General features: G+C 39.6%; 1 protein-coding gene across 4 annotated transcripts in view; it reads right to left on the bottom strand.

Moving 5' to 3' along the window:
* Positions 1-14,220, bottom strand: part of tpm4b (tropomyosin 4b) — a 43,583-nt gene extending 29,363 nt beyond the window's left edge. Inside the window, exons 1-2 of one of the 4 annotated variants that reach the window (XM_060906322.1) lie at positions 13,817-14,220; positions 12,122-12,247 (exon numbers count right to left, since the gene is read on the bottom strand). In XM_060906322.1, the coding sequence (XP_060762305.1) occupies positions 12,122-12,247; positions 13,817-13,930 (240 nt within the window). In that variant the 5' untranslated portion in view covers positions 13,931-14,220. Of the gene's footprint in view, positions 1-1,921; positions 2,316-12,121; positions 12,248-13,816 lie in introns of those variants that run through there. The other 3 variants (XM_060906321.1, XM_060906324.1, XM_060906323.1) reach the window with 3 other exon arrangements.
* Between the last annotated feature and the right edge of the window lie 868 nt (positions 14,221-15,088).

Below are 15,088 nucleotides of genomic sequence, written 5' to 3'. Positions count from 1 at the left end.
GACAGTGTTCACAGCGAAAGCGAGTTTTACTACCCTGAGAAAGAAGAAATAAAATAAAACATTTCAGGAGAAAGCTAAAAACCTGTAACTTTTGCTAACTCTGAGCAAAAACATGGCTAAATCCTGAATGACTCAATTTTGTATAAATAGGGGACGACATAGGTGGCAAAATGTAGTTTTTTTTCCTGCCATGGAAGTGCACTTGTATACCGAGGAGGAAGCCATTTGCATTACAGCCGTGAATGAGGATTCAAAATGGTAGCTCGCCAAGGCTCACCCTGGTTTTCCCTTCCGGGCGCTCTTGTTTTCTGTTAGAATTTGGTAAAGAAAAAAATATATTATTTACCAGCTTAAGGTCGGTCCGTATGGTGAAATACCGTGACCTCGGCCTTGAATACTGACCTCTGCCCAGAGGACCTCGCTCAGTACTTTCAAGACCTCGGTCACGGTATTTCACGATACGGACCTCCCAGCTGGTAAATAAGATATCTATCTATCTATCTATCTATCTATCTATCTATCTATCTATCTATCGGTATCTATCTTTTACCTGGGTGCATGTATTGTAGCATACCTTTAAAGTTTAACTCCACAAACTAAAAACTAATTACAGTGCATTGATGTATCTTACATCTTTTTAAGGTTCACTATGTCCATATTTCCAGGTGACAAATAACTATTAAACTTTTAAATGAATGCACCTTAAATAGTGTTTTGTAGTACTTGAGACTGGTCTCGGTCTCATCTCGGAATTGACCACATTTTTACTCGGTATTGTCTTGGTCTCAGATATAGAGGACTTGGGATTTTATTTCAAGACTGGTCAAGACCACAACTGCAGGGATTTCACTAAATTGCCTGTGTATTGTCTGATTTATTTGTTAAAATCATTGCTGTGATCGGATGTAAAATTTCCTTCTTCAAATGCAACCAATAACATGACTCATTGCTAATATTACATTTTTTAGTATAAATATGGGGGTGATTATAGGAAATCGTGCACTGATTGGTCGAGAAATTCGGACTATTTCTCGATAATAACCTCGAGCGAGTCAGCAAAATGACGGACAATCACTTTGTCACTGTAAGTGAGGAAGAATTACAGATGATGAAAGAAAACGCTGTTCCTAAAAGCACTAAAGATACTATGAAATTTGGTCTAAAACTATTCAAAGGTAAGGTGGAATTGTGATTTATTTTACCTATTTCTAAACAAAGTATTTTATGTGAGTCGGCGTAGATAAGTGACACAAGTCTGCGCCGCGCTGTTATTACATTTACATGCTGCTGTTGGAGTCGGAAATGACTGATTTTTTAAATTTGTTTAAAAATAATCACCGGTGTATTTATACTAAAACAATTATTCACCTCAGGTTCAGTGAATATCAGTGAATAATAACTGAGATGAAGTATTAGATGAAGAATAATTGTTAAGTTACTGTTAAAGGTTATCACCCCTCCCCACCCCGTTCACACACTGATCTGGTTCTGGTCTTGACTCGGTCTCGCCCTGCCTTTGTCTTGACTTGATCTCAACTCCTCGAAGTCTTGGTCTTGTCTCGGTCTTGATGAACTGATCTCAGTCTTGGTTTCAGTGGTCTTGACTACAACACTAGTCTTAAATATACAGTTTAGGACAGAGCCCCTAAAGACCTGAAAAGTGATTGTTTTTAATTTTGTGGGAATAAGTTATTATCTTGTACAGACAAGATTATATAAATACTGGGAAAAAATATTTTGCGAATTTAAGGGTTCTATAGTTTAGTAGGTACTACTGACAGTATAGATAAAAATGATTTAAAAAGGTCACTTTTAGGACATGATGCCCAACGCCCAGTGAACGAATTGATTTACTCCGAACGAGTCCTTCAGAGGCATCGACTCGCTCCGTTGCTAGGAAGTAAAAAGCGCAAAGTCTCACTTTCTCGCGGAGATCCCGTTCCTCATCCAGCTCTCTCTGGAACAGCTGCGCTCGATCCTCAGCTTCATCCGCCTGCTGCTGTAAGGCCTGGATCCTCCTCTTCACTGTGTCTATCGAGTTCAGAGCCATTACTGCGCCGTCAGCAAGTTACACACACTTTAACCAAAGAACCGAGTCACCCAAAATGGCCCAGAGTGCACAAAAAGTAGGCCTCCTGATGAGTGAAAGAAAGAATTAAAGTTGCATGCAGGAATGTCTGTGCTAGGAGGCTGTTTTTCCCTGAAGTCAGCTTTCAGAGAGAGCAATGGAGAAGAAGCAGCCTGCAGGAAAAGGTCAGGAATGCGCCAAGAGAAGGTTTAGAGTTAAATCTTCCAATCCTGGGAAAGCAAGTGGTTTCAGATGACATCACGCCTGTAGGAGGAGGAAGGTCTTCCTGTATGAAATGTGGGCAGATGCTTTCTAGACCCTGGATGTGACTTTTGGATGTTGGAGGTGGTAATGAGCGTTTGGTTTTGGAAGGAGTTCAGGGCTGAAGTGCCCTAAAACCAAAGAAACAATGAAGGCTTTCTGAGATGCCACCTTGACAAACAACCTGGTTGAAAGCAGAGAGTGGGGTTTGGCTTGTAACACTTAAAGCCGCTTGTATTTGCAGTCAGGGCTTGCATTTGTGATAATAAACTCGGAATGTTAATTGCTTTGAGGGGCTGACAGACACACAGCCCCGCCAGTCCCGGCCTGAATGCTTTTCCGTTCCCAGTGGGATGACCTCTTACTGGTTATAAATGAAGCATATTCAAGGGATTTGGAAATTACTGTAGGTTCCATTCTTTGCTTGGTTTATAAGGCTCTCAAAGCTGCTCACTGAGACTCTAGATTGCATCAAATGTTTTATATATAATATATAATTATATTAAGTGCAAAAGGGGAAAGGTGCAAAAATATATATACATCAGGGGCGATTTCTCAGAGACAACAAGGGAAGCCGAGCTTCCCCTAAAATTCTCTCCCCAAACTGCGGCGTCTACGACGTTGAATTCTCATTAAAACAATAACTTGCATAACATAATATATGCCCAAGATTGTATTTATGTTCATAACTATCCTGTAACTTATTTGAGTGATGTCTGACGAACTTGCAGTTCGCTACGAGAATCACCTTTGCTGCCAGGCTGTAACCTTTCTTATTTCAATGGGCTCTATGGACTGGCAGCAGTGTTGCCAGATTGGGCGGTTTTAAGTGCATTTTGGCGGGTTTTGAATATATTTTGGGATGGAAAACGTCAGCAGTATCTGGCAACACTGACTGGTAGCCAGGTATCCGTTGCAGTCTACGAGACGGCTCTGAACAGCCAATTTCGGCTAGTTGTTATTGGTTAAAATCAACAAAATCGTCACTTCCAGGGAAGCCGGGCTTCTCTGGGACTAAACGAGACAGTGGGAGGGACAAGAAGCCGGGCTGATAAAGGATTATTGGAGGTAGTGTTTGAAAGACATGAGGAGGGCGGTACTTCGGCGAGGAACATGGAAGTATGATCAGTCAGTCCCTAGCGGATGTCGAGAAAGTGTAGTCGTGTGCCAAAGTGCTGTCCGAATTTCTTTTCATATAAACGGTTCTTCTCATTGATGTCTCTGTACATTACTCTGTAAATAAATGTAAATATTACTCGTTGTGCTCTGTTAACTTTCATCCATTCTATCAGTTTGATCATTCGTGAATTCACTCGTTTATTTCATTTGTAGTTCAGTCTGGTTGTAGGCTAGCTTGAGCCTTATTGGGATCTGCAGTGCTAGCTGCTAACAGAAATTGGTGAAGTCTCTGGAAAGCACAACCAGCTGGTATGACAGGGTCACAGACCATTTTCTGGAAAAGGAGCGGAGGGCAGAATTTGTGTATAAATAGTGTTCATGTTCATGAATCTGAAGTGTGTATATTGTTCAGTAATGTTAAGAGAATGGTGGGCTCTGTGTTATAGGTTATACCTGGGTATAATATTCAAGGTTCTGTGTGTTGCATAGCCTACCTGGTTATGAATTTCCAGACTGTGTTGCAGAAGATGTTCAAGGATGTGTTGCACAGCTGGGTGTTGTGTTAAAGACTCTGTGTTGCATATCAGGGTATGATGTTCAAGGCTCTTCGTTGAATAGCCAGTGATTTTTGGATGTTTGATATTTTTGATTAAGGATATGAGGCACTAGCCTGGCAAGCCAGACTATAACATGAAATGTACAAGCAAAAATACTTTCTGCCACTAGGTAGGGTTGTCTAGTTCACTGTGCTAATGGGGCACACTTTTCTATGCTTTGATATCCGGCCTACAGGTTTTATGATGAATGCGTAAAATGGGCTTCCCCTGTTTTAAAAACCAGCAGCCGCCACTGATATACATACATATAAGTGCAAAAGGGGAAAGGTGCAAAAAGTATTACTCTAAAAGCTAATTAAAGTATCAAAGTAAGACAGCAAAGAGTCGTCTTCAAGGTTCAATGATTTAAAGGTGCCACATTCACATTACCAGGTAAAATTCACACACTATAGGTACAAGAGATGTATCCTTGAGCAAAGCGATCCCAATTCAAGGTGTTTAACCCTTTGATGCAAAACATATGCACACCCCTTCTAATGCACAACATGGGTCAAAAATGACCCGCATTCATTTTCCAGGTTATTTCATGCTGACTGAGTTTTTCTTTGCTCTATCTTTTGAAATCAGTTTATTTTATGATTGAATATTCCAAGTATTCTTTAATATCTTGTTTTTAATTACCACAAATCATTAATTTAATTTTTTCTTTCCTACTTTATGAACAAAAATGCTTTTTATATTACTACACATGGGTCATCCAAGTGTGATTTAAAATTAAATGTCTTAATACTATAATAATAATTTGTTTCAAGTAATTACTTTAGCAGTGAATGGGGCCAGTTATTTATTTATTAACTATGTAGTTAGCTAAGCCAACTACAATAAAATTAGCTAACTAAAGTAGAATATGTCAACAGCTCGGTAGCTAATAGTAATTACTTGTAACTTTCTGACAAGTAATCGACTCACTCTCAAGGTAACCTAAACATAATCAATTTTTTTCTAAGGTAATGTTAGAACAATTGAAAAACATTACTTACATGTATTAGATGGGCAAAGGGCGCCGTGCTGAGCTGTGAAATGTCTGACACAAGCACAATTCACAGTTCCCACCAAACGCTGGAGTAAATGCATGCGGGTCGGTTCTGACCCATGTGTGTAAACTCGATGTAGAATTACAAAAGCTGTGCTTGTTCATAACTTAAGAAAGGAAAAATAAAAATGATGATTTGTGCTAAACAAAAACAAGATATTTACTGCATATTTGGAAAAGTAAATGACAAAATGAATTTATTTCAAAAGTAGATCATAGAAACACTCAGCCGTACATGAAATAACCTGGAAAATGAATGCAGGTCGTTTTTAACCCATGTTGTGCATCAGAAGGGTAGTGATACGAAAAGGGTTTTTATTCAAAAAGTAAGAAAGGAAAGAATAAAATAAGGATGTATGATGATCAAAAACAAGTTAATTGAGGAATACCTTGAATACTGAATGATGGAATTAATTTATTGCAAAGATATAGAAGATAAAAACTCAGCCGGGTCACTTTTGACCCATGTTTTGCATCAAAGGGTGAAGTGCTACATAATCCCTTAACAGATATATCTCATCTGTGTTTAGGCTGTTTTGTGAGGTTTTAGCAGTGAAGTCTGGAATAATTTTTAATCATTATGCAAAGGAAGAAATAGCTAACTAATCAGATTTACACACAGTCGAAATCCAAGGATTAAACAGCATTATGATCCTGCTCACATCTGTCACAGAGAGAGAGAGAGAATGGAATACTAATCTATAATCTATCCTGCGAGGATGCAGCCCACGTCAGACTGATGTTACACTGGAAAGTGGAAAATCCAAATTTAGTGCTAATTTGGTTCCTGCAATTCTCTCAGGTGATTTTTGAAAATAACTAAACAAACCCCCCAAAAACCCTCCATTTAGATGTTACAGTGAAGTGTTGAAAGCGAAGGATGTGGAAAATACACAGTCAGACTTAATCTTGTGATGGAAATCAAAATATGAAAAGTAGGTTATATTACATTTCTAGGGGCGGCACGGTGGTGTAGTGGTTAGCGCTGTTGCCTCACAGCAAGAAGGTCCTGGGTTCGAGCCCCGGGGCCGGCGAGGGCCTTTCTGTGTGGAGTTTGCATGTTGTCCACGTGGGTTTCCTCTGGGTGCTCTGGTTTCCCCCACAGTCCAAAGACATGCAGGTTAGGTTAACTGGTGACTCTAAATTGACTGTGAGTGTGAATGGTTGTCTATGTGTCAGCCCTGTGATGACCTGGCGACTTGTCCAGGGTGTACCCTGCCTTTCGCCCGTAGTCAGCTGGGATAGGCTCCAGCTTGCCTGCGACCCTGTAGAACAGGATAAAGTGGCTAGAGATGATGAGATATTACATTTCTATTGCTTTTCTCTGTGTGTGCATGTGCGAGATTAGCTTTGGGAGCTGCGGACAGTAGGAATGTGCATGAATGTGTTTTCTCCCCCCAGTAGAAAAGCTCCAGAGTGATGCATCAGACTCTGGAGCGGAGACTTCACTGTTTGCTTTAGACACATTCCAACCATTCCAGAGCTGCTGCATAACCGACTGGGGTCTGGCTTTTGTCTGTGTGTGTGTGTGTGTGTGTGTGTGTGACTAAATGCTTAATATGGCTTAACTTGATGTGGGAAGTGAACGCACCCATCCAAGAATCAGCAAAGAACTCAATAAATCATTAACATTAACATCTATCTAGGATTTGGATTTGGGGTGTTTTTTTTTTTTTTTAAATCTATCATTTCACTTCTATGGAAAGGAGATCTCTATTAACTGGTGCAATAATAATAATCTTATCTCATTATCTCTAGCTGCTTTATCTTGTTCTACAGGGTCGCAGGCAAGCTGGAGCCTATCCCAGCTGACTACGGGCGAAAGGCGGGTACACCCTGGACAAGTCACCAGGTCATCACAGGGCTGACAGACACAGACAACCATTCACACTCACATTCACACCTACGGTCAATTTAGAGTCACCAGTTAACCTAACCTGCATGTCTTTGGACTGTGGGGGAAACCAGTAGCCTAGTAAACTAGACCCACCCGCCTAGCGGCCAAAAATATTTTTTGCCTGCGAGTGGGTCTAGCCTCGCACCATATCAACAAAACACCCCGGGCATCAAATCGTGCCCGCCAATCACAACGCAAGGTTTTTGTTTGGATTCTTTGGGCGGGCTTTTGCAGGAGTGATGACAAAGCTGCGCGACACTGGAGAAAGCGCAACAGGAAAGATGGCTACGGCTAGTGAACAGCGCACGTTTGACTCCGCTTTGGAATCAGTTTTAGAAGAATTAGACTTGGAGTTTTCATTGAAACATGAGCAGGAAGAGGCTCTCCGCTCATTCCTTTTCAAGAAGGACGTTTTCGCTGTTTTGCCGACCGGCTATGGCAAAAGTCTGATCTACCAGCTGGCTCCGCTCGTAGCCAAAAGGATGGGGCTAGTTTGTGCAGTACGAAGAATTAATAAACAGCTTTGAAACATTACTTTTTGATTGTTTCTTATTTTCCCGTTATTTTAAATTTAAGGGAAATTATTTCACCAAACACCACTAAATAAAAACTCTCAAAAACAGTTTAAGCAAACCCTTGAAAAAAATAAGTGTATGTTAAGTATGTGGTACAGACTCCAAACTTGTGGTCATTATCTCCAAACTTCTTAATATCTAGAACCTGTTTATTAATTAATACGCATTTTGAAAAATTATTTATTTCAAGGCCTCCCCCACTGCTTTCTGTCGCTCTGACTACGTCACAGTCGCGCTGATTGGTCAGAGCGTTGGCCTATACGCACAGAGACAGTTTGAAAGACAGCGGGTTGTTCCACCCCCACCCTTCGGAAATGTCTACGAGCGAGGCCAGACTAAATATTCACATTTAGTCTGGCTTGCCAGGCTAGGAAACCAGAGCACCCAAAGAAAACCCACACAGACAACATGCAAACTCCACACAGAAAGGCCCTCGTCGGCCACAGGGCTCGAACCCGGACCTTCTTGCTGTGAGGCGACAGCGCTAACCACTACACCACCGTGCCGCCTCAGTAAGAGCACTCTTTTCAAAATGCATTAGGAATGAATGACACTGCTGGAGACGTCATGTCCAGACTTCTTTTAATAATGATCTGTTTGAGTCATGTTTTGGCGTCTTTGTCTCCCCTGCCTTCTCGCTACCTCTAATTTACCTCTCCATAGGCTTTAAATGTGGTTTTCACTTTGATTGCTTCAGATTTCCTGAAGACTCTCAGCATCTATTGCTGTTGAAAAGATTATGTTTTTTTTTCTGATTATAATTACTCATTGCTCAGAGTAAGAATATTCTTGAGGTCTGAATATTGTCCAGGAGAACAAAAATTGTCAGGAGTGGGGTTATGTGTGGTATATTAACATGCCCAGGGGCCAAAATTTGTGCTGGTTCTTCAGTTTGTTCCTCTGGGTAAACCCTTCAAGGTTCTTTGTAGAATCTTCTAACAAATGTTTCGTGTTTGAGAGCAGATTCCAAGTTAAAGCTCTTTAGGAAGCAAAAACCATGGTCTGTTAATGGGAACAGTTATTCATGTACTACTTTCCACATTTATTTGAGGTTCTTGACCTAAAAAAATAATCAGGCTGTATTCAGAGTTGAGGTCAGCACATGCAGTGAGGATTTAATAACCAAAGTGTGCATATCCATGTTCAGATCAAATTAAACCAAACTTGCAATGATTAATATATTAATTACAGCTAGTATTATTCATGTAACAATATATTGGCAATAAAGACTCTTATGAGATGTTTATTTCAATGTTTGCCATCTTCTCATTCATATATCACTGTATTACACTTTTTAAAAAAATTGTCTCTTGCTTTTATGTTCCATTATAATACATTTGACATCAAAGTAAACAAAAACTGCTATTTATTTCTTAAGCCCGTATTTTCTATCCATGATTTTTTTTTTAAACTTAAAGACAAGCGCTTGTGTTGTCTCAGATGCTTTTACTTAAGGAAATTCTGGTGACCTCGTAAGCATGAACAACATGCAGGAGATTTTAATAGTCTGAATAGGGAGGTCAGAAAATCAGCTTCAGCAAGGGCGTAACTCAAATCTGAACATACGCAACTTTTCCTACATAAATACTGGCAAACATTTTGGCACTTAGGTCACCAATTCTGAATACGGCCCTACAGTATGAGACCGTCAGTGACGGCGTAGCTCACGCCGGTCCTGTCTAGTCCAGAAGGAACGATCTAAAGTGGGCCACCTTGTGCAATAAATGTTGCAAGCTATATATGTTTTATATATATATATATATATATATATATATATATATATATATATATATATATGTATGTTATATAAATGTTGCAAGACACTATATACAAGCTATATTGAAATAAATGAAACTTGACTATACAGAAGCTCTGTACACTCTAGGAATACCGACCTATTTGCCAGAAAGAATCCAAAACGGTGAGGAATTGACCAAGAAGAAGCAATTTTTGTTGAACTGCTCATTAAGGCTTAATTAGTCCATAGCTTCATTAATAATTGTAATTCAGTAAATCTTGGTAGAAGTTCTATGCACCCTAGGTACCCCTACCTTCCTGCCAAAAAGAATAAAAATCGGTGAAGAATTGAGGAAGAAGAAGCGATTTGTGTGGAAACTGCTTGTTAGGGCTTAATTACTCCATATTGTCATTATTAATTAGAATTATGCAAATTTGCGTAGACGCTATATGCGCCCCAGGCAGACCTACCTTCCTGCCAAAAAGAATAAAAATCGGTGAAGAATTGAGAGAGAAGAAGCGATTTTCGTGAAATGTGGATGATGTCGGATGGATAACGGACAACACATGATGGCATTCGCTCATCGCCTGTCGGCCGGATGAGCTAACCAGTCAAAAGTTTGGACACACCTTCTCATTCAATGGTTCTTCTTTATTAGCTCATCTGGCCGACAGCTTATGAGCTTATGCCATCATGTGTTGTCCATCGTCCGTTGTCGGTCTGGCATCATCCACATTTCATGAAAATCGCTTTTTCTCCCTCAATTCTTCACTGATTTTGATTCTTTCTGGCATGAAGGTCGTGGTACCTAGAGTGCATATAACTTCTACCCAGATTTGCATAATTAATGAAGTTATGGACTAATTAAGCCTTAATGAGCAGTTCAACAAAAATCACTTCTTCTTGGTCAATTCTTCGCCATTTTGGATTCTTTCTGGCAAATAGGTTGGTATTCCTAGGGTGGATATAGCTTCTATATATAGCTTGTATATAGTGTATATAGCTTGCAATATTTATTGCGCAAGGTGGCCCACTTTAGATCATTCCTTCTGGACTAAACGGGGCAGGAGTGAGCTACGCCATCATTGACCGTCTCGTTATTATTAATTAAAAGACACTTCATGTCTTAAAGTAATGATGGATGTCTTTTCTCTTTACTTAGTTGAGCGGTTCTTGACATGATACTGTATGGATTACTACAGTTGTGGTGTTGATTAGGGCTATTTACTGTATTTTTATTATTTACTATTTATGTTTGCTCTCAAATGCATTAAGAAGCAAGAAACTCATCCACTAATTAACTTTTGACAAGGCATACGTGTTAATTGAAAAGCATTCCGGGTGACTACCTCATGAAGCCGGTTAAGATAATGCCACTAGTGTGCAAAGCGTCATCAAGGTAAATGCTGTCTCACTGCAAAAAAAGAATAGTCGAGAATACTTGAAATTTCAAGGCAACAGTCTGCATTAAGAATTTTATGTTTTGCCAACGATGTATGCCCATGATAATCCAAACTATGATAACACTGTTATCTTTATTAAGAATTCTTAATTAAGTCAATTTTCAATTCCTCATTCTGCCAACATAGATTTCTCTTTTTGCTGAACAGTGGCATTCACAGTAGTACAAAAAGGCAATTGAGGTTCTCACAATTTTTTGGGGGGGCTTTTTTCACCTTTATTTGGATAGGACAGTGTAGAGACAGATTGGGAAATGACCTCAGGTCGGAATCGAACCCGGGTCCCCGGACTTATGGTATGGCGCCTTATCCACCTGAGCCACGACAATATGATCTTCAACCGGAGAGAGAACCACATTGCCCAGCCCTTGCATTTGGGAGAGGAAACCCCGTGTCTTGGTCATTAAGAGCATGCGCTGAATAAACACCTGTGGCAATTATGTATTTTCAATTCAGATTATTCACTATTGCATATTTACACATCATTGAGGTGCACCCTATCAGTTTGATGTGGATTTTTCTGTTCATTAATAATTATTCATATTTTCTTGTCCATTCAATTGTGAATATGGAATTACTTGAACAAAGCATAATAGCATAATTCTATTTTTTAGAATTATCCACATCAAGAAAAATCCACATCAAACTGATAGGGTGCACCTCAATGATGTGTAAATATACAATAGTGAATAATCTGAATTGAAAATACATAATTGTCACAGGTGTTTATTCAGCGCATGCTCTGAATGACCAAGACACGTGGTTTCCGCTCCCAAATGCAAGGGCTGGGCAATGTGGTTCTCTCTCCGGTTGAAGTTCATGTCGTCGTGGCTCAGGTGGATAAGGCACCATACCATAAATCCGGGGGCCTGGGTTTGATTCTGACCTGAGGTCATTTCCTGATCTTTCTCTCTCTCCTGCTCATTTCCTGTCTCTACACTGTCCTATCCAAATAAAGGTGAAAAAAGCCCCCCCAAAAATTGTGATAACCTCAATTGCCTTTTTGTACTACTGTGAATGCCACTGTTCAGCAAAAAGAGAAATCTATGTTGGCAGAATGAGGAATTGAAAATTGACTTAATTAAGAATTCTTAATAAAGATAACAGTGTTATCATAGTTTGGATTATCATGGGCACATCGTTGGCAAAAAATAAAATTATTAATGCAGACTGTTGCCTTGAAATTTCAAGTATTCTCAACTATTCTTTTTTACAGTGCTTTAGATTTTGAAGAATCTAAAGTATGAAACATTTTTTGTTTTTTAACACTTTTTTTTGTTTACCAGACATGTTCTATATGTACGGTATGGCCATAATGACTTCTGTCTGTCTCGCTGATGTGTCTGTACTCACATCTGTGGCCTTCTTCTCAGACAGGTCCAGTTTCTCCTGGGCGTCTTTGAGGGCCTCGGAGTACTTGTCCAATTCATCGTCAGTCCCCTTGAGTTTCTTCTGCAGCCCCAGCAGCTCGTCCTCCAACTGAGCCACACAGCAGAATGGGCAGCGTCATTCTACCATCATGACATTACTAATTATCAATGACCGACACATGATAACTTGTATAATGCCTGCCGATGTTATGCTTGTCAATTTGATTACTCGAGTACTTTTGTTTCATAACGTACCACTGAGGTCTCCTTTACTGTATAAATGTTTAAACAAGCAGAACATGTTGGATCGGAATAGTGTAATCCTACACTGAACTTTCCAGAGGGTTCACATACAAGTGTTAAGATGGACAGTTGTATTTATAGTGTCCAGTCATACTAGTGCTGTATTCTAACCCCAAATCTTTTATACCATATCAGTACCCTTCACATCACTATAACGTGTGTTGAATCTCACTTGGACTTTGGCTCAGCTAGCTATACCTGAGCTGCTGATAATTCCCATAGTTCTGGTCAGTGTAATTAAACTCTTTTGCTGAGCTAATGGATGAGGTGTAAATCTGCCTGGACCCCATTAGATGAAATCAAGAGTTCTGTCCATTTATAACATACAGTCGTTGAGATCCCAGAACCAATCAGTGAGTTTTATACCTGGATGATTCTTTAGGAAAGAATAAGCTGATGGGGTTGTGTAATTCATATCCCCCAATAAATAAACATTAAACACAACATCAAAATGAGGTAAAATACATTTTTTGAATATGATTATTACATATTAATATTAAAGCTTGTGTAATATTTAAGCATAGTGCATAATCTCATCAGAACTGAGCAAATTTGAGTTCTGGCTTTATTCGTAATAACTTTTCATATCATTTGAGTTGTGTAGATTGTTACAAATTTGCAAAGTCGTTAAAATTACTTAGAAATTTTTTTTAGAAAACTATTCATCTGAGTTTTCACTGGCTGCGTCCAAGAAAACTCTATATTCAACAAATGTAATGTACATGAGGTGGATCTGACACAGACGCACCAAAACCCAAGCATCCTCTAGAGAATCGATTCTTCTTAAAAGCTCTATGGTGTTTATTAAGAGCCATTATTACCCATGCCCTTGTAACCAATACCAACAGGGCAGAGGGGCAGTTGGTATGGAACAAGGTTATTCCTGGTGACTCCAGGGGCCATGCCTGCTCCCTGATGGAATTTAGTGATGCCAAGGCAAGGAGCTCTTGGAAACTATCAGATGCCTCTCCTGTCCTCCCTGTTTTCCCTCTGGTCCTTATTAGTATTAGTGAATTAGTGTTACTAAGACAGTCTGTGGACCTCGAAAGAGCTTGAAAGTGGGATATTTGAGATTCTAACAAAGATGGAGCTTGTATTTAGAAGTGGTTGTCATGACAACTGTCCAACTGCGACATATTTATTTGCCAAATATTTGCACCACCACGGTCTTGTTGTAACACCTAACCGATGTCTTATTCATTTAGTCCAAAGGGAATGCACACTTTTGCACTCAACTTCATTTAGATATCATTTATAGACACACTATAGGTGCCCCCTACCCATAGAACGTACTTTCGAAGTACATGCACATCATAAAATGCTCCAAATTTTTTTTTATCCATCTGCGAATATATTGAGCTTCTTCACATCTCACCTGCTTGCACTTGTCCTCTGATGACTTCTTGTCTGACTCGGCCTGCTCTGCACGATCGAAGGCATTTTCCTTGTCCGCCTTCAGCATCTGCATTTTCTTCTTGATGGCTTCCATTTTTGCCGGCTGTGGTTCGACTCTCTTAAGAGCAAAACGTACAGAATGAAAAGGAGCTGGTCTCACTCAAGAGTGTAGAGGATGGACAGAATGCAGGTCTTCCTGGTCAAGTGAGGAGGTTGTGAAGACAGAAGATGATGATGATGAGGAGGACACAGAAAAAGAGAGAAAGAGAGAGAAAAAGAGGAGAGCAGAGGGAAAGAGTAGGCTAAAGCAGAATGAAACACGACCCTTCTGTGGAAGGTTTAAACCTGAAGGAGTCAAAGTGAACCCTGCTCCCTGGTGACACCCCCCCCCATCCTCGAAGATGCACACAACTCCTTAAGCATGCACACCCCATTTTTGACACACACACATAATCAGGCACACCACTACTCAGACATGCACACCCCTCCCAATACTCTTTATCTAAAATCTTTCTCTCAACCACTTTCCATATTTGGATGCTTTATTTTTGGAGTGTATTTTAAGGGAACTGGATGTTACATCTGTACAGTCTGTCCTTAGAGCAAGATATACAGTATAGCAAGGGTTTGAATGGATAATCGATAACGCATGATGAACTAAAGACATTTTCAAGATACGATACAATTCTAATATTTGAAATACATGTACATTACTTCTCTAATTTCTTTCATTTCACGCCTGGGACTTTTTTTTTCTTTTTTTTTTGCAACTCATAGATAAAAAAGAACATGCACCCAATAATAACAACAAAATTTTCTTCTTAATTAACTGACTATCAAAAAGAAAGTTCTGTCCGAACGTCTCCGAAAATCAAAAACTTTTTCTGGGAAAAAAAAACAACACCAACATGTTAATCACAAACACCCCTTAAATAAACCAGTCAAGAAAAAAGGGTTGCTCACATGCTGTTTAACTGGCAAAAAGAACGCATACATGAATGTTAATAACTGGGTTGGTCCAGTGTTTAAAAGGGGAGATCTTTTTTCTTTCTTTTCCTGCTTGAATGGGAGTTAAAAGTGGATGGAGGAAAAAAAATGTGCTATAGCAAGCCAAGAAAAAGTCTGAGGTCGGACAGGCTTACAATCTTCAATTCCTCCTTCAAATCCTGGAAGCTTAATATAAACTTAATATTAAAATGGTGGTTTACGAGGGTATTAAGTCCGAGCTGCTGACAGTGAAGTCACTTTTATC

Source organism: Neoarius graeffei, chromosome 23 (assembly GCF_027579695.1).
Source record: "Neoarius graeffei isolate fNeoGra1 chromosome 23, fNeoGra1.pri, whole genome shotgun sequence".
Classification (NCBI taxonomy): Eukaryota; Metazoa; Chordata; class Actinopteri; order Siluriformes; family Ariidae; genus Neoarius; species Neoarius graeffei.
The sequence above is the reverse complement of the archived record's forward strand: the minus strand, read 5'-3'. Positions and strand labels throughout refer to the sequence as shown.